This window comes from Myodes glareolus, chromosome 16 (assembly GCF_982192425.1).
Source record: "Myodes glareolus chromosome 16, mMyoGla1.1, whole genome shotgun sequence".
NCBI lineage: Eukaryota > Metazoa > Chordata > Mammalia > Rodentia > Cricetidae > Myodes > Myodes glareolus.
The window spans coordinates 62,129,999-62,155,658 of record NC_142041.1 but is presented as its reverse complement, the minus strand read 5'-3'; the positions used below and the strand labels follow the sequence as shown (position 1 = coordinate 62,155,658).

Genomic DNA, 25,660 nt, shown 5'->3' with positions numbered 1-25,660 from the left:
TATAGATGTCTAGATCTCTGATGTGGAAGTCCCCTCTGTATGCTGTGAATACCATTGGTTAATAAAGAAACTGTCTTGGGCCTCTGCAGGGAATAGAGGTAGGTGGGGAAAACTAAACTGAATGCTGGGAGAAAGAAGGAGCAGTTAGGGAGAAGCCATGTAGTCTCCATCGGAGACAGAGCCAGATGGAATTTTACCCAGTAAGCCACAGCCTGGTGGCGATACACAGATTAATGGAGATGGGTTAAATTTATATGTAAGAGATAGCCAATAAGAAGCTAGAGCTAATGGGCCAAGCAGTGATTTAATTAATATAGCTTCTGTGTGATTATTTTGGGGCTAAGCGGCCAGGAACTAACTAGCAGCCTCCTAACAACAGATCTCTGTGAGTTTGAGGAAAGCCTGGTCTACATAGGGAGTTCCAGAACAGCTAGAACTACATAGTGAGAGCCTGTCCTGAACTCTACACTCAAAAAGGACAGTGTAAAGGAAAGATATTGGAGAGATACTGCTTATGATTATGGAACCAACCCTTCTCTAACTGTTCAAACCTGATTGTGGTGAATTTGAAAGCACTGCTCTTTTTCTCACAGTTGAATACATCAGCTCTGCTTGTGTGTGTGTGTGCACATGTAGACTAGAGAGGAACAGCCAGGATCTTCCTCTATTGCTTCCCCCTGTTCTCTTATTGAACGTGGAACTCACAGATTTGGGCTAGGCTGTCAGCAAGCAAGACTTAGCCTGTCTGTCTATTCTGTGAGCACTGGCGTTCCAGGGATATGTGGGTATACTTTTTAAAAATGTATGTGCTGGGGATCTGAACTGAAGGCCCCTACCCTTGAGCAGCAAGAGCACCTACAAACAGGGCAGTCTCCCCAGCTCCAAGCTCCTTTGTGTTAATCAGTTACCAATAGGCTCATTACTCTTCATCCACTGTTTTCAATTCCCATGAAACAGTCTTAGTTGAAAATAAACACTACAGGACTGGAGGGATGGCTCAGTGGTTAAGAGCACTGGCTGTTCTTCCAGAGGACCTGGATTCTATTCCCAGCATCCACGTGGCAGCTCACAACCATCTGTAACTCCATTTCCAGGGGATCTAGCATCCTCATACAGACATACATGCAGGCAAAACATGAATGCACATAAAAATCTTTTTAAAAGAATAATAAAAAGTAAATGCTACAATGACCAGAGATTTATGTGTTTCCCCATGACTTAGGTGTTGTGTCCTTACACAGTTCGCTCCTGGATAGACCTGTCTGGGGGTTGCAGGAAATGACGAAAGACAAACACACACAGAGGCATGGACAACAAGCTGGGCTCTCTGATGGAAGAACTGCAGCTCTCTGGAAGCTAAGCATGTTTATTACAGAAGAGTTGGACAGAGAGGTGGGACTGTGATGTACAGATAAGGAAGGAAGCAAGCTGTACAGTATGGACCAAGGAGACAGGTTTCACTAATCTTGGTAGAAGCAGTCTCTGTTGGGGGAGCAGTATTCAGGAATATGAGGGGGGTTGGAGGGACTACGGTGGATATTTTCCTCCCACACTATCAATATTCACCCACGGACCAGAGCAAGACTTGGCCATTTCTCTGAGCCCCACCCCTGGGGAGGGGTTGCCATTCCCCATGGGTCTGAGCCTTGGGTCCTTGACGTAGCTGTGCGCATGTCCACAGCACGCTTTCCCTCAGGCCCTTCCTCCATTCCCTCCGCAGAAGTAATTTCACCCGCCGACTTATTTACGTTGAGTAGTTGAAAGTACAGATTCAATATAAAAAAAGAATCTCCTTTCTAATGATTGAAAAGTATCTGCTTTAATTGGGATCTAAACTCCATTAGAAGAAAAAGGTACAGCGGAGATGAAGTTTCCAGTTAACTCTAACCATCTGAATCGGAGAGAATGGACTTTGTGACCACTTCAGAGTGAGTCACTTCTAAATGTATAAGCACATCAATTTATTTCAAAACCACTTACTGTCCACCCACTTGCTGCTGAATGCTGGGATTACAGAGATGGATGAGGCAGAGCCAGCCCCACAGCAGTGCACTGTGTGGCAGAAGAGAGGCAAGAAAACAAACAATGTAATATACTTGCAATGCCAGAGAAGAGGGCATCAAGAAAAGAGCGTGGCCTGCCTAAAGGAACGAGACAGCTTCTCCGGGAGGCATTTTCTGAATGGCTTTCTTCATAATACGCTCAGTGGCTGAAGGGAGGATAGACTGCAGGGAGAGGGAATGGTTTGTGGAAGCACGGAGGTGGGAGGCTTGCTCCCCTGGTGTGAAGGGCATGTAGTCATTTGGTTCATTGAGAATCTGAATGGGGCTTGTGCAACTAGAAGTCATTAATCAAGGAGAGGTGCCCATTTAGGGAGGAATCCACAAGTCAGTTTGAGAAAGCTAGTGGAAGCGAAAAGTGAGAAAGGAGCATGGGAAACATTTCGGGAAGGCACATGAAGAGAGCCTCCATCATACCACAGGCGATCTACCACACAGGCATTGCGCCTACGTACATGTTATCACATTTGTCTCTAAACATGGCAACCAGTGAGTAAGGTAACAGGCCCACAACACCGTCTCATTGGTAAAGCTGGTTTTAAAATGACTAAAATCACAGGCCCACAGACATTTCCCAGGCAGACAAACAAGACTAAGAGGGAACGCTGAAAAGAATAATGCCAGTGGGTAACTTTGTCAGAATACAATAATAGTTCTATTTCTAGATTTCTATTATATTATTTTTGGTGCCATTTATTTAAAGTGCTGAGTTCATAGATCTTAATTAACTAGGTTGACGTTATCTGGCCATTCCTAACCCACATCAAAACCAGGACGAATGAACAAGTAATTTGAGTTTTCTAGCACTCTTCAAAAAAAAAAAAAAAAACAAAAACAAAAAACCAAGGATCTAGGACACTGTTTTAAGACGATCCTCATTTTTGGCTGCAAGGATTTCTTCTTCACAGGGGCACACAATTTTTATTTTTCTGGTGAATGAAGCTTGGGCATCCCGCCCACGCCGAGGAGCAGGTGATGAGGGCTTATTAGCCTTTTCAGGTTGAGAGGGCGAGCTAACCTCCTCTCCCTCCTCCCTCCCCCAGTTTAAAAAGGTGCAGGAGCCGCCGATGCGTACGTCGCACCGCAGCGGAACGGACGCGGGATGGTCGCGCGTCCCCGGCTCAGCAGAGGCGGGTACTCAGCGAGCCGGGGAAGGTAGGAGAAGAGGGTCGGGGCCAGGCTGCCGTGCCGGGCAGAGAGCCGCGGGCCAGCAGGTGCGGGAGAGGCTGCCAGGCCGGTGCTGGAGCACCTCTGCACCCGCGGGGCGGGCGCCGTGCCTTGCGGGATGCTTTCAGCGCGCTCCCCGCAGCGGTTCCCGGGAGGGGCCTTCGGGGTGACCCGTGAGCCCTAGCCCCGCAGCGGCCCCGGAACTGCGGGGGGCCGGGCGGCCACCAGGGGGCGGGAGCTGCGCGGCGAACAATGGCCGCTCGACCGCGGCGGGAGGCGGGGCGGGTTGGCGAGAGAGGGCCGGCGCGGGCGGGCAAACGGGCGCGCGCGCGCGCGCGCGGCGGCGCAGGCGGGGGCGCGCGGCGCGGGCCCGGGAGGGCGCGGCGGGAGCGCAGGGCGGCAGGCGGAGGCGGGGGGCGGGAGCCGAGGTGGGAGCCGGCGGCGGCGGCGGCGGCGGCCGAGCGGGGTCAGTTCTCGGGAGCGCTCGCCAATGTGGAGCCGTCTGCCGGGCGGCCGCAGCCCGCAGGTAAATCCCGGTGCGAGCGGCGCCGCCAGGCCCGTCTTCCGCCGGCGGGGTCCGAGGCTGAGCGCCGGGAGGGAGCCGGCCGGGCCGTCCCCTCGCGGCCTCGCTCCCGCGCCACCTTCGGCCGCCCTGGGGGAGGGGAGCGGGCAGGGAGGGGGGGGCGTGTGCCGCGCCGGCCGCACAGGTGTCCTGAGGGGCGGGGCGGGGCGGGGCGGGGGCGCCCGGCGCGAGGGGGCAGGGCGCGGGGCTGCGAGCGGGCGGGCGGCCGCCGGGGCCTTCCCTGCAGGGGCGTCGGGGCCTCGGTCGGCGGCCGTGGCTATTTCTGTAGAATGGGCAAGTGGCGAAGACGTAACTCGCCGGAATGGGGAAGGGAGGTGGGGCCGAGGGGACAAAATATAGCCTATGACAGGCAAGTTCCGCCGAGCCTCCTGCGAACTAGGACTGTGACGGCTCGGCTTAAAGGGGTAGTTGGCGGTAGTGACCTTGCCGGGGCGTGGGGAGTTGGGTGAGACACAAAGCTTGGCTGCAGAGTCCGCCGTGAGGGCAGGGGCTCGGGTCTCTGGGGGTCTCTGTGGGCTGGGGGAACGGAGCCGGTTCCGCAGAGGCGATTGAACTAGGAGACCTGGGTAGGGGGTGGGAACGAAAGCCGGGTGGGGCGAGCGCGCTGAGGGGTGGGGGTGGGGGGCGAGGTCTGGAAGTCCCTGCAATTATTAGGTACAAAATCTCGCCTTGTGAGTGGTTTTCATTATGGATCCCTATGCCACCCCTCAAAAGCTTAGAACTTCTTGAGTGACGATGGAGCATCTAATTAGGGTAGACTAGGCAGTAACGCACTACATCTGAAAGGGGATGGATCTTGCTAAAGTGATAGAGAGTATCCTTTAAAGGTGCTCCGGTAATCGAAAGCCTTCGTTGTTGAGTGCTTGATCTCACAGTGTTGGGAACTTTGTTGATGCATGCTTGGATTCTGATGTATTTTTACCTTTTCTGAGGGACAGCATTTTAAATCAAAACAATGTTGGACAGGCTGAAAGGTGATAACACTGTAGGGTGTTTCTCCCCCATCCTTTCTTACGATTCAAATATACTGTCATGGACTGAACTATAAGTGGAAAAGTATAATTCAGTTAAAAAAAAACTACGACTATGCTAGATTTTTTTTAATATAGCAAGTCTTTATCTTACTTTACTAGAAACTCGAAATATCCCTTGATTATGAATTAGCTGTAGGCCTGTATGAATTGTGCAAATCAGGTAATGCCCAACTGCATGCATGGTGTGTGTGGCCACTGTCAGCCCTGGGCATCTCTGCCTCATGACATGGCCTGGCACTGGTGTAGGAAACTTCCCAGTGCTTAGCTGGCCAGGTGTAGTGTACTGTTCCACACACATTACTCTTTTTCCTTAAGAAACAATGTTTTGTGTTTGAAAATGTTTCTATACAACCCAAGTAGGTAATATAATTTTTAATTTCCTGTTTGGAAACGATGTCACCTTTCAGGAAAGTTGCAAAAATTAAGAACAATACAAAGAACACCCTTGCAACTTTTATCCAGATTGATCTGTTAGTTTCCATTATGCCCAATTAGTAATTGCTCTGTCATACACACAACTCCCCCCTCCACACTATGTGTTGTTACATATATTATAACCCCTCACTTCTAGATACTTCAACATGGAAAATGGTTGAACTTTATTTTTTTCCTTACTTGATTTGCCTGGAATGAAGTTCTAGGGAAGAATGCTGCCTGCTTTTGTACACAATTACAAAAATAAGATAGGACTAACTTGATGGCTCAATGGGTCAGACACTCATCACCAAGCCTGTACACACTTGTGGAGGTCAGAGGGCAACTGTTGTCTTCTGCCACATGGGTCCAGGTGACCAAACTCAGGTCATTAGGCTTGGTGGCTTAAGGGCTATGCAGTAAGAGTAAGTTCTCTCTGCATCATGTGGGACTCTGGATGAAACTCTTACAAGTTTTCCTTTGACCTCCACATTCCCACAGTGACATTTTAATGTCCCCAATTAGATGTACACATGCACACACAAATATAAAATAGACATTAAAAGTAAAAAGAATAGTGATGAAAGTTTTAAATACAAAACAGTACAGAAAGTGTCTTAGAATGAGTAGTTGGTAAAAATATTGGAATTGTTTTTGTTCCTAATTTCTTTAGTATTTTTAAAATTAAAAATTATATATATATATATATATGTTTTCCTGCATGTATGTGTATGCACCATGTGCACCTGTATTTTCTTCTGGCTTCCATGAGTTTCCATGTTTGCTCATGGAAGTCAGAAAAGGGCATTGAATCTCCTGGAGCTGGAGTTACAGACAGTAACTGTGTGCATTCTAGGAGTCAAACCCAGGGTTTTTGAAAGAGCAGCCAGTGCTTAACCACTGAGCCATCTCTCCAGCCCCATCATTAGTATTCTTACAATTCCTTGTGGTGCTAGAGCTTGAACCCAGATCCTCCCATAGGCTCGGAAATCACCTGCACCGGGCTATATATCACAGCCTGACTCCATCTTCTCATTATTTATTATTGTTATTGTTATTATTATGATGTGTGTGATAAGCTCTGCTGGGTAGCTTAAGCTGTCCCTGAGCTCCCAATCCTCCCACCTCAGCCTCCCCTGAAGCACTGTACCTAGTTCTTACTTCATTTCTTTTATGCTGAGTGCTTTGTGTCTGATCATGTATGTTTATGGAAAGAAAACCATCTACTGACAATGTGAAGTTGAACTGTCTGTTAGTACCAGACTGCATGGAGATGTGCTGCATGATCAGTCATATGAAACACTGTGTCTTCTAGGTGTTCCAGAAAATATCAGGGGAGTACTATCCATAATAATTACGGTTTATGTTTATGTCATTGGTCGACTTTGAATATTTCCCTAAAGTTCTATATAGCTGCCCTGGATGTTAAACGCTTGACATTTGTTGCTGATGTTGAGACTTGCAACGCAAGTTTCCCTTGAGTTTGTTTTGGAGCCAAGGATAACCTTGAATCGGTCCTCCTGCCTCCACTTCCCAAGTGTTAGGCTTGTGTCACCACAGCCCATGAAAAAAATGTAAGAAGGCAGAACTTTCGTAATTTAGTGTGGAGTGAGATGGGTACTTTGAACCTGTCTGAACTGGATGTTTGTAGATCACCCAACCTCTAGAGAAATAGAGAAATAGAGAATAGAACCTCCATCTCAACTGACGTGGATTAAATGAGTATAAAAAACGGCAAAGCGTGGCACACGTCGTAGGCTTGTGTCTCGTAGTTGTTTTTCCCCCTTTTACTTTAACTGGCATAGTTGAGTAAACTTCTCTGTGCCCAGAAACTTTCACTGGCTTTTTGGAAATATCGACATTTATAATTGGATTTTTCTTTAATGGTTTTTTGAGAGCTACCTACTTAATTAAAATGAAAATGAAAACTATTTTTAAAAAATTAAAAGTTTGGCCGGGCGGTGGTGGCACACGCCTTTAATCCCAGCTCTCGGGAGGCAGAGGCAGGCGGATCTCTGTGAGTTCAAGGCCAGCCTGGTCTATAAGAGCTAGTTCCAGGTCAGGCTCCAAAGTTACACAGAAACTCTGTCTTGAATAAAACAAAACACAAAATAAAACAAAACTTAAACGTTTAAAAGATTTATTTATTTAATGTGTTTCGCCTGCATGTATGTATGTATACCATGTTCGTACCTGGTGCCTGAGGAGGTCAGAAGAAGGCATTGCCCCGCTACCCCCATCCCCCTGGAACTAGAGTTATGGGCAATTATGAGATGTCTTGTGGTTGCTGGGACCCAGGTTTTCTGCAAGAGCATCAAATATTCTTAACCAAGGAACCATCATTTTTAAAAAATAATTTTTAACTTTAAGTGCTTAGTATGAAGGTGTCAGAGCTCCTGGAATGGGAGTTATGACAGCCGTGAGCTGCCGTGTGGGGGCTGGGTCCTCTGGAAGAGCAGCCAGTGCTCCCAACTGCTGAGCCATCGTTCCCAGCCCCTAGGGAATCACATTTTTAAAGTATGAATTCCACAAATTCATTAGAGTAAGAAGCTTTGCATTAATGCCTAGCTTTGGTAGTGCGTAGCCTGTCAGTGAGGACAGCAATTGTGACATGTGACTAGAATGCCTACCATTTGTAGGATGGGTCCTGATATAAAATGTTCATAATTATTTATGCCTTTTCTTAAAACTACATTTATTAAGGGATATATATATATATATATATATATATATATATATATATATATATCCCTTTAGAGCCTTTAATTTACCGTGGGCAAATTATGATAAAAGTGCACTGTTAATCACAGACACTTTTGGACCTTGCATTCCATGTGAGCTGCAGGTCTTCCCTCGCCTGTTTTCCTTTGGTAGCCTAGAATCTGAACCTTCATGTCCTCGTGTGCCTGACTGGATACCACTGTAGGGCATTTTGGGACATGTGACTAGGTTCTGTAGTAGCGCTTAGGCGTAATGGGATTGAACTGTAGCTGGAAACTCCTTAGACATAGGATGGAGAGGTAGATTTTACAAGACCACAGACAACATGCAGCTGCTTTGGATCTTTTTGATATGTCTTGATTTTCTTAATCATATTGTTTAAAATGTAGGACAGGAAACTGGGCATATCTTTAAAGAAGAAACCAAGTCTTAAAGATGTATGCTGCTTTGGAATTCTGAGCTGTCCATGGTACAGTTATAAATAATTTTTATATTGATATAAATCTAATATAGATAGCTTGCTTGATGAAAAATGAATAATTTTAGAATGCTATCCAATTAACAGTGTTATTATAGACATAATAGTTATGTTTCAGTTTATATGGCTCATTTTTTAATAGTGAAAGGCTTATAGAATATATACTTTCAAATAATGGATGTTTTCATTTTTTAAAAAACTTTATTTTATGTCTGTGGGTGTTTTGTATTCATGTACATTTGAACATCAGGAGATGGCATCTAATCTCACAGGATTACAATTATAGATGATTGTGAACCACCAGGTGAGTGTTGGGAATTGAATTCAGGACCTCTCGAAAAGCTGCCAGTGCTCTTAACCTCTGAGCCATCTTTCCAGCCCAGTGTTTTTATTTTTGTAATCTCAAAAAATACCTTTTGTATATGAAGATTAGAATTTAAGAACGTATGTTAGTATCTTCCTTCTTAAAGTAATCCACATCACCATACTCTAGTCTTGAAGGAATACATTTAGGTGTGTATATAAATATTTTTACTGATTAGGCATATATACTAAATATAAAACTGATGGGTCACAGAGTTGATGAGGGATTAATAAATGCTAAGCTTTAGAAGAGAAAAGGCATCAAATCACTCAGATGCTTTTAGTGGTTTATTTACACCTATATCTTTCAAAAATTGTTTTTTTTTCTTTTTTTTAAAGATTAAATTAAAAAAAATTTGCATCTGAGTGTTTTACCTACCTACATATCTGACAAGTGTGCAGTGGCCTCAGAGGTAAGAACAGTGTCAGATGCTCCAAGACCAGGTCACGTGGGTGCTGGGAACTGGAGCTGGATCCTCTATAGGAAGAGCAAATGCTCTTAACCTCAGAGCCCTCTCTCCAGCCCCCCACGCCTCCAATGAATTATTTCCATTCAAAAAGGAAACTGATTGGTTTTGTATATAATTGATTGGGTTTTTGTTATGGCGTGTGTATTTTAACACCATTTAAGGAATGCTGCACTCTAAAAAATAGATTGGATGTGTTCTTTGACAACTTCATAGAACACACACATACACACACTGCAATTTGATCATATGACCTCCAAGTTCCTCGTCTCATTTCCCCGGACCTTCTCAATGCTTGTCCTTTCCACTTTCATGTTTTTTTTCTCTCTTTTTTCTCTTCCTCCTCTTTTTCTTTTAATAACCCCCAGAGTCCAATTAGAGTTTCCTGCATGAGCATGGGCAGCCGACAGTCCTGAAGAGAAAGACTCTCTTAGCAGCCGGCTCTCAGTTGCCAAAGCGCCTCAGCGTCCCTTCCCGGTCCGTGCTGGAATTATTGACTGGGCCGGTCTTGGGCAGGTGGCCCTAGGTGCTGTGAGACAGTGATGCCATCCATGGCTATGTCGTGTCCAGAGGCAGCGTGTCAGAGTGCTTCTCCCCTCTGTCCCTTTTCCATGCTTCCTGAACCTTAGGGTTGGTAAAGATGTCACTCAGCAGTGTTCATTGCTGCCGCTTTGTCTCAGGACGTCGAACAGTTGTGAGTCTCTGTAATGGTAACTTTCAAATTAACTTTTAAATTAAAAATATAAATGTTTGAGTTTTAGAATTTATCACTTTTGAATCCTAATATTTTCGTTTGCTTATACTGAACAGGGATTTTATTTTAGGCTGATATCTGAAGCCCCAAAGCAGTGTTGAATTTTAGATTTGAATTACTGGGATGTCTTATTTATCGATGCATAAAATTATCCCAGAATGTAAGTGCTTAAAGCAATAAACATTATGTTACAATGGCTATGGCTAAGCTTCCTTTGCCCTCCCTTTCCTCTCCTCTCCTCTCCTCTCCTCTCCTCTCCTCTCCTCTCCTCTCCTCTCCTCTCCTCTCCTCCCCTCCCCTCCCCTCCCCGCCCCGCCCCTCCCCTCCCCTCCCCTCCCCTCCCCTCCTCCCCTTCTTCCTTCCTTCCTTCTTTCCTTCCTGTTTGAGACAGGGTTTCTCTGGGTAGCCCTGGTTGTCCTGGAACTAGCTTTGTAGACCAGGTTAGCCTCAAATTCAGAGACTCCTCTGGCCTCTCAGTGCCACTAAAGGTGTGTGCCAGCAGGCCTGCCCTCTCTGATCCTGTGCATGAGTTTGCCTGCAGGCTTTCCGTGGGGGCCACCATCCCATCTGAAAACAGGACTGCACATACTTTTTTCATGTGGCTCTCGGCCGAATTCAGTTTTGGCATTAGTGGACTGAAGACCTTGGTCTCTGCTGGCTGTTGGTCATCCCTGCTATCGCTTCTTTGCTGTGTGTGCCTTTCTAAATGGTAGCTCTCAGTAGGAGTTTGGCTTCCTTCATTGCAGATGAGCAAGAGATTGTACATTTGAGACATGTGCAGCCTCATCACAGAACTGATGTTTGATTATTTCTCCTGTCTTATATGTGTTAGATGCTGCCTACCATTTGTACTTTTTAAAGGTTAAAGAAGGCGGGGTGGGGGTGGGGGAATCCTCGAAGATACTGTAACTTGACCAGGGTCCAGAAAGTTATCTGACTGAAACTAAAAATCACTAGTAGCCAGGTCTCTGTGAATATCATTCCCTTAGAAAATTTGAAGAACAGTTAGAAAAGAAATAAAAAAAATACGGATGCTGAGAATACTTGTAAGAAATGTTTTAAAATTCCAAAGTGATTATAAAGTGTGTGTGCACTCATGCCTGTGTGCACACGGGTGTGTGTTTAAAGAGCATGCCTGTGCTCTTGTGTGTAGCAGCCAGAAGATGATGTTGGGTAGCCTGCTGTATCACTCTGTAGGGTCTCTCACTGAACCTGGAAGCTGCTGCTTTTGGCCAGGCTGAGTGTGAGAGTGCTGGAACCCCTTCTCCGCATCCTTCCTTCAGGCACTGGGGTGATGGGTTCGTGTGGCTGTGCCCAACTTCTTACCTGGTGCGGGGCTGGTGCGGGGCGGCTGAGCTCAGGCTGTCCTGCGTATGCAGTAAACACTCTTCCCCACGGAGCCACATCTCCGACTTTCAGTGATTTTGGATTGACTCCAGTTTGCATCTTGAGAAGGTGATAGCCCAGTGTGCGTGTATGTATGAGTATATACTCCTTTGCTTCTGAGAGTGAGGTCAGCCGTACAATTTTTCGACAAAATTTCTAACTAAGTGATGGGAATTAGCCTTTTTGACTGTGTGGGTTAGTAAGTTTTATGGCAGGTACAGGTGCATTATTTATATTTTATGTGAATTTTCCCATCATGAGAGCCCATGTTTTATTTATTTCTAAGTTTGTGTTATTTAAGAATTTGTGTTTTCCTTCCTTCCTTTGGCATCTACTTAAAAATTAGATATAGAAAAGATTTACCACATTAAATGAATCAGAACCAAGGTGTCAGGCCCCAAAGGAAAGTAAATCCACATTTAGCAATGGGGTGGGTATATCATAATAAAGATTTAAAATAGTATTTCTGGTTTTGTGTGGACATGCGCACACAGGTGTAGGTGCCACTGGAGGCCAGCGGGGTTAGGTCCTCCTGGAGCTGGTGTTACTGTGTTTGCGAGCTGCCCTGTGGGTGTTGGTAACTGAGCTCTGGTCTTCTAAAGAGCGGCGTGTGCTGTTAGCTGCCAAGCTACCTCTCCCATTGCCAATGGTTTTTTTTTTGTTAAATCAAACTTTATGTGCATACTCTTTTTGTATTGATAATAATAAAGGCAAATACCCACCTACATAATTGTGATTACTTTTGTAACATTAAAGAGAACACTTGTGTGCATTGCATCTTCTTCTAGGGAATTGGTTTAGAGTTGTTTAAAACCTGACTGGAGGAAGGGGGTTTGATGTTAAATGTCGATCTGAAGCATTTAGCATTGCAGACAGCTTCCCTTTTGCTTGGATTATCTAAGAATTCCAGAACAAGAAGAGACTTATGGTTTAAGTCACTGCTTGTCAGGGTGGCCACTAATCGTGGGTGTTTACTGAAGTTAAAGTTAGCATTCAGGAGAGTAAACATTGGTTTTCTTGCTTTCTTCACTAGTCACATTTTATGTACTCACATGACTACTGGGTTAGATTGCATAAATATAGGACATTTTAATCATCATATAAGTCCTGTAATAATCTGGATGACTCCATTTTGTACTGATTTTGGTAAAGAGCATGTGTTTAAAATATTCAATAGTCATTGAAATTACTAAGTTGAACCTTATTTCTTAATTTTCATTTTTCAGTTTTTTGGAGCCGTGAGGGATACAGCAGTTTGATCAGTATTGTCTTAACATGCTTCAAATAAATCAGGTGAGTTTGTATTAAGGCATGTTATATTTACATGGTGCTTTGGGCATAGACTGTGGGGCATTGCAACTCATCTCTCTGTAACCATAACCCGAGTGCTGCTTTATGGAGAATACATTGTGTCTGAGCACTACCGTGAAGAGTAGGCTGCTTAAAGGAACCAGTAGTAATCCTGAGAGCTGATAGCGCCTGAATGTGCAGGACAAAGGTTGATCTGTCTCCTGATGCCACATCCCCCCAGAACAACCATGGTCATGATGTAGCACCACTTGAAAAGGTGATTCTTTTTCTAGGGTGTTTACATGGACTACAAAGTATACCCCTAAATAAACTATGGTGTGTAGCACCGTTAACTCACCAAAAGAAGCACTTTTCCTTTGGTCTTGACATTCCTCTAAGAACTATATACATTAAAATTTACTCCTTGAACAAATAGTACAATATTGTAGCTCCAATATCACAAAATATTTCTTAGCATCTTTTGTTTGTAATCAAGATAGAAGTGGTTACTGTTTTTTGTGATTTAATAACATAATCCCATTGCCCCCTTCATACCCACTTCCACCCACCTCACTCAAGAACTCTCTGGTTCCTGTACTCTGAATACAACGTCTAGTGACTTCTTAGCTTATCTGCTTAGACCTTTCTGGGCTGGAGTCACACCGCAGTTGTCAGTTTTACCTCTGACTTACTGTCTTCTGGGTTGGGCAGGGTTGTTCCAGCTTGGGGACCTGTTCTGCATGGGCTGCCCTGGACTGTACTGTCTACCCCATACTCGTTTGGGCTTGCCTGATCCCAAGCCCAGTATATCTCATGATACCCTGTCTTTTATTTATTTGCATTATGGCATTTGTAGTTATCAAATATAAAAATACAGTCTTCCTTCTGCATGTAGATAGGTCTCTGGTAACACATTTGTAGTTTCAATCAGAAATATTAAAAAGCAAATTCTTTCTGTTAGGTCTTTTCCCTTGACGTTACCTCCTAAACAGCAGTTGTCCGTAGCATCTGTGGCACACTAGGTGCTGAGAGCAACCTGACGGTGATAGAGTGCACAGGGTAGTGTGTGTAAACCTGTATGTGTGCTGAGAGCAACCTGACGGTGATAGAGTGCACAGGGTAGTGTGTGTAAGCCTGTGTGTGTGCTGAGAGCAACCTGACGGTGATAGAGTGCACAGGGTAGTGTGTGTAAACCTGTGTGTGTGCTGAGAGCAACCTGACGGTGATAGAGTGCACAGGGTAGTGTGTGTAAACCTGTGTGTGTGCTGAGCATATGAATTTAGAGGCTTGAACATCTGCAGGCTTTTCTACCTAAGGGTTACTAAGGGATGCCTGGACTAGTTGTCTCCTCTGCTAGAGGTATACTGCGTGAAGATAGTGCTATTGCCTGTTTGTTCTTCTAGTTCTACGTTCAAATAATTTCGTTTCTTAAAAATATATTCATTTGTGGCTGAATGAATAGTAGTATTCCTTAAAGCACACAGACCTGTATTCTTTTTCATAATGTCTACATAATTGCGTTATTCATTCAGGTATTTTACAATCTTGATTTATCCACGCGCCATTTATATAAGAGCCGTCTTATGTTATTCTTTGATCTCCCTCCTCCCCCTCCACCACATACACTAGGAAATTTTCTTGTGAAACAAAAATTGCTTTTCTCAGAGACAATTAGAGTGTAGCTTAGAGAACTCTTGGCATCAGAAGTATCTGTGTGACCTGTGAGATTGTCTTAGATTCTGCTGTAGGTGTCATTCAGGGGTTCTCAGCAGCTCTTGGTTGCCACGCCAGATGCAATGAGAACAATTTGTTTCATACTTTTGTATGCCAGGTAAAAATGATTACTCATTTGTGATAGTCATTCATCAGAAGTGGAAGAGTTCACACTAACGAGGATTTACTCACTTGCTGCTTTACTCACACTGAATTAGGCATTGTATGCAATTCCTTGGATTTACCTAGAAATCCTAAGTCATGGTCAGAGATAGATGAGGTTCGCTGTACCAGATATGGATTCCTAGGATCCATTAGGGATTGCTTACTATTACTGGCTAAGTTTCATCCTTCAAAGCATTCAAGTCAGAGAGGAATATTTGCCATAATTGAGAATAGTAGAAGTTGTGAAGACTTTGCCATTGACCAAGCTTAGATTTGAATTACTAAACTTGAGTGACTTTTATTCTTTATTATTTTCCTGGCAGTTGCTTTCTCATGGGGAGGGTTTGTAAGGTAAAAGTAAAGAGGGGTGGGAGAGGTTTTAAGCTGACCCCTACGAAGCAACGAATATTTGACTGTTGATTTTCATGTGCTTCCTAGGGTTAGTTTTAAGTATTTGGGGGGATTTCCCCCTCTAATTATACTCAAATAGCTGCACTTTTTCCTGGTCCTAACAGATTCTTCTGTATCTACTACTCAAACTGTTAAAATTGAATATATACAAATAACTGCCTTATGGTATATTATCTAATAATTTGATATTAAGTCTAACACTGTAATTTGAGAAATAATGGAATGCTTTGTGTTCTATTATAGTAATGGCGTTTTCTCCCCTTAAATTGACACCTTCAGTTTTGCTTTTGCCTTTTAAGAAAATACGTTATACTAGATAAAAGCAGGCCTTATGGGAAGATACTTTTAAAAAGTGAGTTCATGGAGCTGGAAAATGATGATGTTAGAATGGTGAGACATGGCCTACCTTGGTCTATTGCCACCCGCAGCTTGGCCACCGTGCATCTTTGCTCAGTAGGTCACTGGGCCTCTGGGAGGTTTCTGGGAGGGACCTGGCCTGCTGCTGCTGCTGCTGCTGCTACCACTTGCTCTACAAACACCACAGTCGTGTTGGGGTACTGGCCGGGCAGCAGGTGCTGAGCATGGGGTGGTGTGCTGCAGCCTGAAGCTTGCGCCCCTAGACATGCTGCCCAGCTGCATGATGACCCTGACTCTGAGCAGCGACAGGATGTCTGGGATGAGGAGTGATTCATTTTCCTGCTTGAGTCTCCCGGGGACGTCTGTGGTCTGTTCTGCTGCTGGAGGCCTTGTTGGTGTCTGTGGTCCATGCTGCTATCAGAAGCCCAGTTGAAGTCTGTGGTTGGTGCTGCCTCTGGAGACCATGCTGCTCATCTGGGCTGCTGCCTATGGGAACCAGGTTGATGTCCATGATTCCTTCTCCGATTGCAAACCATGTGAAAGTCCATGATCCATGTTGCTGCTGGCTGCTATAAGCAAGGAAGCTTGTTTTGTAATAATATCGATGACTTCAGATTCATAACTGAGAATGAGAGACATAAGGCTTCTGTGTTGATACCCTCATCTAAAGAAGCAAACAATGCTCCTCCCCCCCCCCCAAAAAAAACAGTCCAGATGGAAAGCTGTTAAATAGAGTCCTTGGGCTGGAGAGATGGCTCAGAGGTTAAGAGCACTGACTGTTCTTCCAGAGGTCCTGAGTTCAATTCACAACAACCACATGGTGGCTCACGGCCATCTGTAATGAGATCTGGTGCCCTCTTCTGGCATGCAAGCATACATGGAAGGAATGTTGTATACATAATAAATAAATAAATCTTTTAAAAATAAATAAATAAATAGAGTCCTTAAAAATTGTGATAAAGATGCTGAAGTGTACTTCTTCATAGCTAATGGCTACTGGTGGGTTGTGGTGGGGAAGGACTCAGTTTTCTTTAAGGACTCAGTTTTCCAAGGCCATTGGAAGTTTGACCATGCTCCAGAGAATATATGGGCAGCACTAATTGGACTTGGTGGGGCTTTTGGAGGGGGAGGGTACAAGGGTGGGAGGGTAGATCTGGGAGGAAAGGGAAGTGAGTGTGATGAGGCGCATTGTATGAAGTTCCCAAATAATAAAAACAATATGTTGTGGGTAAACAAAGTATAAAATTATATATGTGCAACTTATACTACAGAAAAATGAATGGTGTAGATGAGAAGAAAAAGTCACGAAAGTTCCATGTTCTGTTACACTGTTAGCACTTTTTGGCATGTATATTTAATTTCTTTATGAAGGGGTATTTCTTTGTGAATATGCTATTTTTACAAATGCATTATACCATATTTAAAAAAATTCTGGAGTGATTTAGTCATCATCTTTAGAAGTGCTGAAACTTCAAGTATTGTTGGGAGCAGATTTTTATGTAAATTTTTACATGTCTCCTTTTCTAGTTATTATAACTTACTGTAAGTTAAATGCTAGTCAGAAGTTACTAGTGATTTGGTGTATATGTACGAAAGTACTCAGTTACCTTTACTAATAGCATAGGATGCCCATTTCCATCTTCCACCATGCCAGTGTCTGACCACGGTAGTTTTAGTTCCCGTTTCCATGGTTTGCTCCCACACTTTCTCCTATGCTTTGCCTTTGTGAATTGCTTTTTCGTGTCTGTCATCTCTTCCTTTTTATTTGTAATCAACAGTCCTTGAATTGTAATTATCATTTGTAAAATGAATTGTTCACCAAGTAACTAATGGGAATTCACTAGCTTCCAGGATATAGTAGAGGGGACATGGTATATTGATGACTTTTCTTCCTGATTATAACGTCATAGGCAAAGAAACTTATTTTTCCATTAGACTGCAGCAGTGCAAATAAATAAGGTTCTGCCCATACTGGATAGTGTTAACTGAGTGGCGAAAATAGGGCTATTTTTTGTGGGTTGGAGTTTGAGGGAGACTTGATAGGTCAGGGTATCCCAAGGGGTAGGAGAATTCTAAAGTAGACACTTGTAGCCTTGGGAGAGAGAGTTTACAAGGCTTGAGAGTAGATGTTGGAATATTGAAGTGAAGAGGAAGGAAGCTCTGAGGCTTGCATAAAGTAGAGTGGGGGGAACAGGCAGGACAAAGTAGAGTTTGAATGCAAAAGAGCATGGACCCCTGTAGGGCAAGAGGGGGCCAATTGTTCCAGTGGTGGTTATTCCTTGTCTAGTGTAAAGATAGCTGTGGGAGCTTAGAGGATGTTGATGCCTGGCTCACAGGTTCCAGGGGAGGAGCTACCGAGTTAGTGGCACTGGCCCTCGTACTCTCATTCTTACCTTTAATTTTACTAGTAATATTGCTGTTGCTGCCAGACTCTGGACATTGGTAAAGGGACAGTAAAGGACAGGTACTCAGATAGATCATTTAGTGTTTTGAGAAGTGAGTCATTTGGGGCCTGTGTTGGTTTGAATAGGAATTACTCCCATAGACTCGTGTCTGAATGCTTGGCCTATAGGGAGTGGCACTATTAGGAGGTGTGGCTCTGTTGGAGTAGGTGTGGCCTTATGGAGGAAGTCTATCACTGTGGAGGTAGACTTTGAGGTCTTTTTTTAAATATGCTTTTTATTATATGCTTAAGCTATACCCAGAGTGGCACACAGTTTCCTTCTGCTGCCTGCAGATCAAGATGTAGAACTCTCAACCCCTTCTCCAGCACCATGTATGCCTGCATGTCACCATGTCCCAACCATGATGATAATGGACTAAACCTCTGAAAATGTAAGCTGGCCCCAATTAAATGTTTTCCTTTATAAGAGTTACCATGGTCACCGTGTCTTTTCATAGTAATAAGATCCTAACTAAAATAAGAGTTGGTACCAGGGACTGGGCTATTGCTGTGATAGGCTTGTCCATGCTTTTATTTGGAGGAATGTGAACTTTGGGAGCAGTTGAACATTTAAACTGGGGCTTAGTGGGCCATACTAATAGGAGCATGGAAGACAGTGATGCTGAGGTTGATTTGAACTGTGAGGGCCTGTCTCAAGAGGTTTCAGAGGAGAATCTTGTGATATTTTGGCAAAGAATGTATGTGGCTGCTTTTTGTCCTTGTCCAAAGAGTCTACCTGAGGCTACAGTAGAGAGTTTTGGGTTAATTCTGTTGACAGACAAAATCTCAAGACAGCCATTATTGACTCTGTTGTATGGTTATTAGTGATCACACTTACACAGATCAGCAATGAAAAGGAATAAACAAAGGAAGGAAAAATATAAAATGTACAATATGAGGAGAAAAGGCACCAGGAAGTAGAATGGAGCTAAGTCCTGTGTTCAAAGAGATAAACAGATTAAGAAATGGAACAGAAGGAGTGGCAACCTCAGGGCAAGACCCCACCCAGCTAAACTTCCAACTTGTGAAAAGGAATTAATGTAAAGTGAAAAGGAATTAATGTAAAGTGAAAAGGAATTAAAAAAAAAAAAGGCCTAGGGCCAGGTGTGGTGGTGTGTACCTCTGATCCAAGCACTCAGAAGGCTGGCAGATTTCTGAGTTCGAGGCCTATCTAGTTTACAGAACAAATTCTAGGACAGTCACACTTAGGCAGTGAAGGAAACCATGGAAAACAGAAATCTGGTAAAGATGTAATTGAACAATGGGACTGTGTTTCAGTCCCAGCAAGCAACAGAACTTGGCAGCTTTGGTCACATGGTTCTGGCTTTAGAATCAAGGATAGAAGAAAGGAGCTGTGGAATCTTCCTCTTCCACTATGGAAAGCCATGGATGCCAGGCATATGTCAGGGGTGTCCCTGAATGAAGGTCTAGAGAGACCATTTCATGAAGCTGTGAAGGTAAGGCCTGGATTGCCTTGGAGACTTCAAGAATTAAAGATGCCACAGTCGTGGGACACCTGCTGAAGGGAGCTGCTGACAGGAGTGGAGCCGGCCTAAGAGAAAGAACTGTGCTGCAGTCAACAAAGCTGAAAGGAGTTGGAGATCTGAAGAACATTTTCACTTCAGACATGGAGATTCAGAGTTTGGAGTTTGCCCAGCTGATTTTCAGTCTTGCTTTGGTTTAGTATTTCCTCACTATGCTCCCTTCAGTTTTTGGAATGGTAATGTATATCCTTATATTCTGTGCTGTCATGTGTTCGAAGCATGTGATCTGTTTTTTGATTTTGTAGGTGATTATAGTTAAGAGATTGCATGAATCTCAGAAGACACTTTGAACATTGGACTTTTAAACATTGTTGAGACTGTGATAGACTATGGGGACTTTTGAAGTTGGACTAAATGCATTTTGCATTATCTTATGGCTACAAGCCTATGGGGGCCAGGGAGTGGAATGTGGTGGTTTGAATAGGTGTGGATCCCTTAGACTCCCATGTTTGAATGCTTGGCCCGTAGGGAGTGGCACTGTTAGGATCTGTGGCCTTGTTGGAGGAAGTGTATCACTGAGAAGGCAGGCTTTGAGGTTTCTTCATGTATCTCCTACTGTCTGCTGATCAAGATGTAGAACTCTCAGCTTGTCTAGTGCGATGTTTGCTTACATACCACCATGTTCCGCCACGATGATAATGGACTAAACCTCTGAATTGTAAGCCATCCCCATTTAAATGCGTTCCTTTATAAGAGTTGCCCTGGCCATGGTGTCTCTTCATAGCAATGGAATCCTAAGACGAGGCCAGATTGGCTTCCAGGACCCTCAGTTTTCATGCCTGAAGCTTCAGGAATTCTTCTTTGTTTTCCCTTAAATATTAATTGCTCTGAGAAGATTCAGCCTTCAGAGGGTGGCACTAGTTTGCATAAGAGTGGGGAAAGAAGTCGGGCAGGCAGCATGCATGCGTTCATTTCCTGCTCTCGAAAGTGGTGTGATGTCTTCTACTAGACTTCCTGGATATACTGGACTGTAAATTGTCATCGTGAGCCAAAATGAATTCTTTCTCCCCTAAGTTGTTTCTTTTTCAGAACATTATAACAGCAACAGAAATGAAACTAATAGGACACTGTCCTATTAGTAGTGACCTTGATAACCAGAGGGTAGTTAGTAGCAGTGGACACCTGCTTTAACAAGAAAGATCACAGACAATGTGACTCTACAACTTAGGGAAAGAGAAAACATGAGAAAGAGGAATAAGAATACATCTTGATTCATTCCTTGATGCCAGTACTACACAGATACCAAAGCCATGTAAAATAACACTATAGAGCAGTGTGCCCTATAGGTACACATATCCTCAGCAAATTTTTAGCACATTTAAAGTGATATTTCATGACCAAGAATTATCCCAGGAATGCAGGATTGGCTCAGCATAAGAAAATCAGTTAATATGTTTTACCATACTAATAGAACAAAGAGAAAATTATCAAATGAGGGTTTTGACTTGCCAGAAACCATTTGGCAAAGTGTAGCACCTGCTGGTGAAACAGGAGTAGGACTAATAAGGAAAGACTTTAATATTTCCTCAACATCAGCATTAATGAAAACCCAAAGCTGACCACCAAGTCTGTTTAGGTCACTGTTCTATTGTTGTGAAGAAACACCATGACTACTGCAACTCCTATAAATGAAAGCATTTAACTGAAACTTACTGTTTCAGAGATTAAGTTCATTATCATCATAACAGGAAGCATGGTGACCAAAGCAAGCATGGTTCTGGAGTCACCATGCTTCCTGAGAGGTAGCTGAGAGTTCTATATCTGAAATCTCAGGCAGCAGGAAGAGAACCCCTGGGTCTGGCTTGGGCTTTTGGAACCTCACTCCCCCCACCCCAGTGATACACTTACTTCCTCCAACAAGGCCACACTTCCTAATTCTTCTCAAGTAGCACCACTCCCTGATGACTGAGTATTCAAATATGTGAACCTTTGGGGGGCCATTCTTATTCAAACCACCACAAACTCCCTTAAAGACTGAAACTCTTCCTCTCATCAGGATCAAGAAGTCAAGAGGAGATACGCCTTTTACCACTTGCACTCACATGTAGTGTGTAGAAGGAGGGCCCGCTTGTTTGTCCTGGCTGCCCGGCTAGCTTAGCCCTGAAATAACAACACAGAAACTGTATTAATTAAATCACTGCTTGACCCATTAGCTCTGTTTCATATTGGCTAATTCTTACATCTTAATTTAACCCATTTCTATCAATCTATATATCACCATGAGGTCGTGGCCTACCAGCAAAGTTCTGGCATGTCTGACTCTAGCAGTGGCTCCATAGCATCTCTCTAACTCTGCCTTCTTCTTCCCAGCATTCTGTTTAGTTTTCCCCACCTACCTAAGTTCTGCCCTATCAACAGGCCCAAAGCAGTTTCTTTATTCATTAATGGTAATCACAGCACACAGAGCGAAATCCCACATCACCTTTCCTTTTCTGTTTAATAAAAAGTAAGGCTTTAACCTTAACAAAATAAACATTTTTTATTTTATTATTAACATATTTTATTTTATTATTTATTATTTTAGATATAACAAAAGAGGTATCAAACAAGAATTACATTTATAATATTTATATCTACTTTATCTTTTATCATAACTAAGGAAAACTATATAACTATAAATTCTTCAACTCCTTCAAGAGGAGAAGGATATCCTTCTCCAGAAAGATATGATATTACCTAAGTAAACAGGAAGTGCATTGTAAGCAACTTCCAAAACTCTAGAATTGACAGAGACATCTTATTCCCTGGACAGTCACCCAAAGTTTTTCTGTACAGTTTGGACATCCATCTTCAGCCTGCAGTCCCATAATATCCAGCCAACTTTTCTATGAAGCAGAAAATTTCAAAGACAGTTCTGCCTATATTGGCAGTTTGCCAGTCACTTTCTTCTGTATCCTGCAGAATGTCTTGTAGACTCTTTCATGAAGCAGGAATCTCAGAGGATTGTCTGACCTTTAGGCAAGTTCAGCAGTCATTTCTCTGTGGATCTTGTATGTACAGTTCATCTAACAAACTCCATAAGGAGCCTCTTTGATGCCCATCTTCCTCATGAAGTAATTGGTGCTGCCAGGAGCAGAAATGTCTCATTGTCATGAAAAGTCCTAAGTTATTAAAACATTTTAAATGCCATATTCTGAAAGTCTCTGAAAGATTTGAAGTTAGATATCTATCTAACTGAAATATATCTCTTTCTCTAGAAAACCTAACATGACTACAATCTTGACTACTATAGATGAATGTCTATTAATCTATATTTCTTGATTATACATTACAGTTTTAAATGAACTACACAAACACAATACCTTAATCAAGGGCAGAAATATACATGTACAGTATAACAAAATTTACCTTAAATTTGTATCAGTAAACCAAGATCTATACCAAAGCAAATTATTCATCTCTATAGCATATTCCCCCTTTAAATGTAAACAAACAATTATTCACAATATTTGGGAATATGGACATAGTTATTTCTCTCCAAATTGCTTCCTGCTGTTTGGGGGCACTGTTAATCAGGTCTTTTATGATGTATCCTGTGTGCTAGGTTCATCTCAGTCAGCAGTTGGGTGAAGTAATTTTTTGAGGGGTATTCATGGTGACCTTTCAGGGGGTCTTGTTCCATTATACCACACCAGTCTGGAAGCAATCCACAGGTTCTCATCCTCTGTGGAAACCAGAAGACCCTTTTTTCCAAAGCAGCATATCCTTAGACCCAAATTTGGAAGTCATGCTACCTTTATAATATACATGCTAGTTTAGCTTAGCAGCCCATACAATGAAATGTCTCTCTGTACTTAGCTCTTTCACAGTCAAAAAATTCAAAGAAAACACAATAATATACATAATTCAGACTCTCTGTGAATTTTCCATCTTTATGTGGCTTATTTTTCTTTACTCCTTTTAATCTATGACTGTCTGTACTCTTTTTCTTTAAAGACTTTTTTTGACTTCTTTTCCAACTCTCTATACTTCTTTTCTTCTCTCTCCCAAGCCTACGTACATTTATCCAACATGATGACTCATCTGGATTTGTCTTTTTTTACATATCTGTAATTATTTTCTGTCCAGGAGCACTTTTGTGCATCTTAAAACTTGTGCTGTGCCATTATTAGGGGAAAATATGGCAGTTCCTGCTTGCCCACCCAGTCTAAAATTTAAGCTATGCTGTTACTATTGCATATATGGTACTGCCTGCTCACTCTACACAGTCCAGCATGGAGCCGCTTGTGCCTCTGAGCTGTGCACACCGTCCCAGTTCCAGGATCAAAGCTGGTCCATGTTGCCATTAAGCAAGCTGCAGCACACTGCTCACAAACCCCACTCAAATGCTCTGTAGCCAGACCTCCTGCCTGAAAGAGCCAGAGGTCATGCTGGCAGCACAACCCAGAAAGCTGGCATTTCAAAATTGCTGCTTTTTTTTCTGCTGTGGCTGAGCCAGGAAAATCTCTCTTAAAGGAGCAGCAGCAAGCTGCCAGCAAACAGCAAGAAGCTGTGTTAAACTCAGTGGGTTTTTTTTTTTTTTTGTCTAGAATTCCTTTTCAAACACTCTCAGGTTTTATGTGGATTTAGTTGACCACGTGGGTGGTTCTTGCAACAGTAGTGGAAGTTATAGCAGGAGCAGTTATACAAGAAAATGAAACCATCTGCAAATGACAATAATCCACTGTATAGAAAATCTTCATGAATCCAGGCATGCAGAATTCACAAAGTCAGTAGCCTAAGTGAGCATACATTTAGGCACATAAAAAACCATATGAAACAGTTGTGTTTCTGTATGCCAGCAATGAAAATCTCAATTAAAAAATCATTTATGAATGAGTGAGATGGCTTAGCTGGTAAAGGCACACATTGTCAATCCTGGGAACATGGTGGAGAGAGACAACTGACCCCTTCAAGTTTCCACACATTTGCCATGGCACATGTGCTTTTCCCCAACAAATCTTTATAAAGGTCCTGTACACTGAAAACTATGAAACATTGTTGGAAGAAATTAAAGGAAAGCTAGATGGGTAGAAAAACATACTGCATCTGCGAATAGGAAGAATTAGCTGAAGATGACTCTTCTGCTTCAAGCAGCCTACCGAACCCATGTAGTCTTCATTAGAACTATAGTGAAATTCAGAGGTGATACACACAGTAAGAACAGGCTCGAATATCCTGATAGCATTGCAAAGGAGCAGAGCTGAGGAGAACTCATGTTTCCTATTTGAAATTTTACTACAGTAATCCAAACAGGGTGATATTGGCAGTGAAGATGATTTATAGACCAACAGAATGAAATTGAGAATATAGAAATAAACCAGAATGTTTTTTTTTTTTTTGTCAAGGATGCCAAAACTTGAGAGGGGGAAAGAATAATCTCCTCAATAGGTTATTCTGGGACAATTGAAAATGATCCTTATACACTACATGAAACTCAAGGCGTGTGTATGTTCTAAATTTAAGAACTGGGTTACTGATAGTGTTTGCCTGTCATTCTTGCTCCCCAGGAGGGTGATACGGATGTTTCAGTAGAGGATAGTTGCACTATAGCAAGGATGCATCTCAGAAGCCCTCTCCCCAAACCCCCAAAACTAAAATTTACAACTCCAATGAGAAGTGGGGGGAGAAAACCTAAATTGTACTATAAAGAAGGCATACAAATCATGAAGATGCCCATGAAAAAAAGACAGCATACATGACCAGATGAATCCGAAGGCCCATGAGATACTGTATACCTGCTAGGATAGCTAGAATCAAATCAAAAGACCAACACAGTGAGTTTGTCGGGACTGGGAAAATTTGAGCTTTTGTATACTAGTGGGAGTTTGAAATGATGGATCTTCTGTGGGTTAACTAGTGAGTTCCTCAAACTAAAGCATAGAATTGTCATGATCCACTGATTTTCATTTAAATACATATTCCACGGAGTTTAAAATAGGCACTCAGATATTTACATTTATAGTAGTGTTCAGTACAGAAAGGAGAGAAACAGACCAAATATATGTCGGGGTGAGTGAATAAGCTATCTGTGGTATTGATACTTCAGAAAATAGTACCTAGACAGAAGAGTACTGATATATGTCATACTGTGTGTGGGTGAGTCTTAAAAATACACTGAAGAATCAAAGACACAAAGCCAGATATGCTATGATTCCATTTATATCAAATATCCAGAATAGCTAATTCAGAGAGGCAAAATAAAAATTGGTGGTTGCCAGGGTATAGGCCAGTAGCAGTTCTCAACCTTCCTATGCTGCAACCCTTTAATTCATTCCCTCATGTTATGGTGACCTCCAATCACAAAGTTATTTTCATTACTATTTCATAA

The 25,660-nt window shown here is 42.9% G+C and overlaps 2 protein-coding genes across 8 annotated transcripts in view; one reads left to right on the top strand and one right to left on the bottom strand.

Annotated features, from left to right (window-relative positions):
• Ly96 (lymphocyte antigen 96) overlaps positions 1-25,660 on the bottom strand; it is a 415,901-nt gene that overhangs the window by 194,500 nt on the left and 195,741 nt on the right. The gene's annotated exons all lie outside the window — the stretch shown is intronic.
• The window catches only part of Stau2 (staufen double-stranded RNA binding protein 2), a 305,215-nt gene continuing 283,185 nt past the window's right edge, over positions 3,631-25,660 (top strand). For 2 of the 7 annotated variants that reach the window (XM_085677369.2, XM_085677374.2), the window contains exons 1-2: positions 3,670-3,753; positions 12,654-12,720. Coding sequence is in view for 1 of the 7 variants with exons in the window: in XM_085677373.2 (XP_085533499.1) it covers positions 12,703-12,720 (18 nt within the window). In the remaining 6 variants the exon portion in view is untranslated. Of the gene's footprint in view, positions 3,754-12,653; positions 12,721-25,660 lie in introns of those variants that run through there. The other 5 variants (XM_085677375.2, XM_085677372.2, XM_085677373.2 and 2 more) reach the window with 4 other exon arrangements.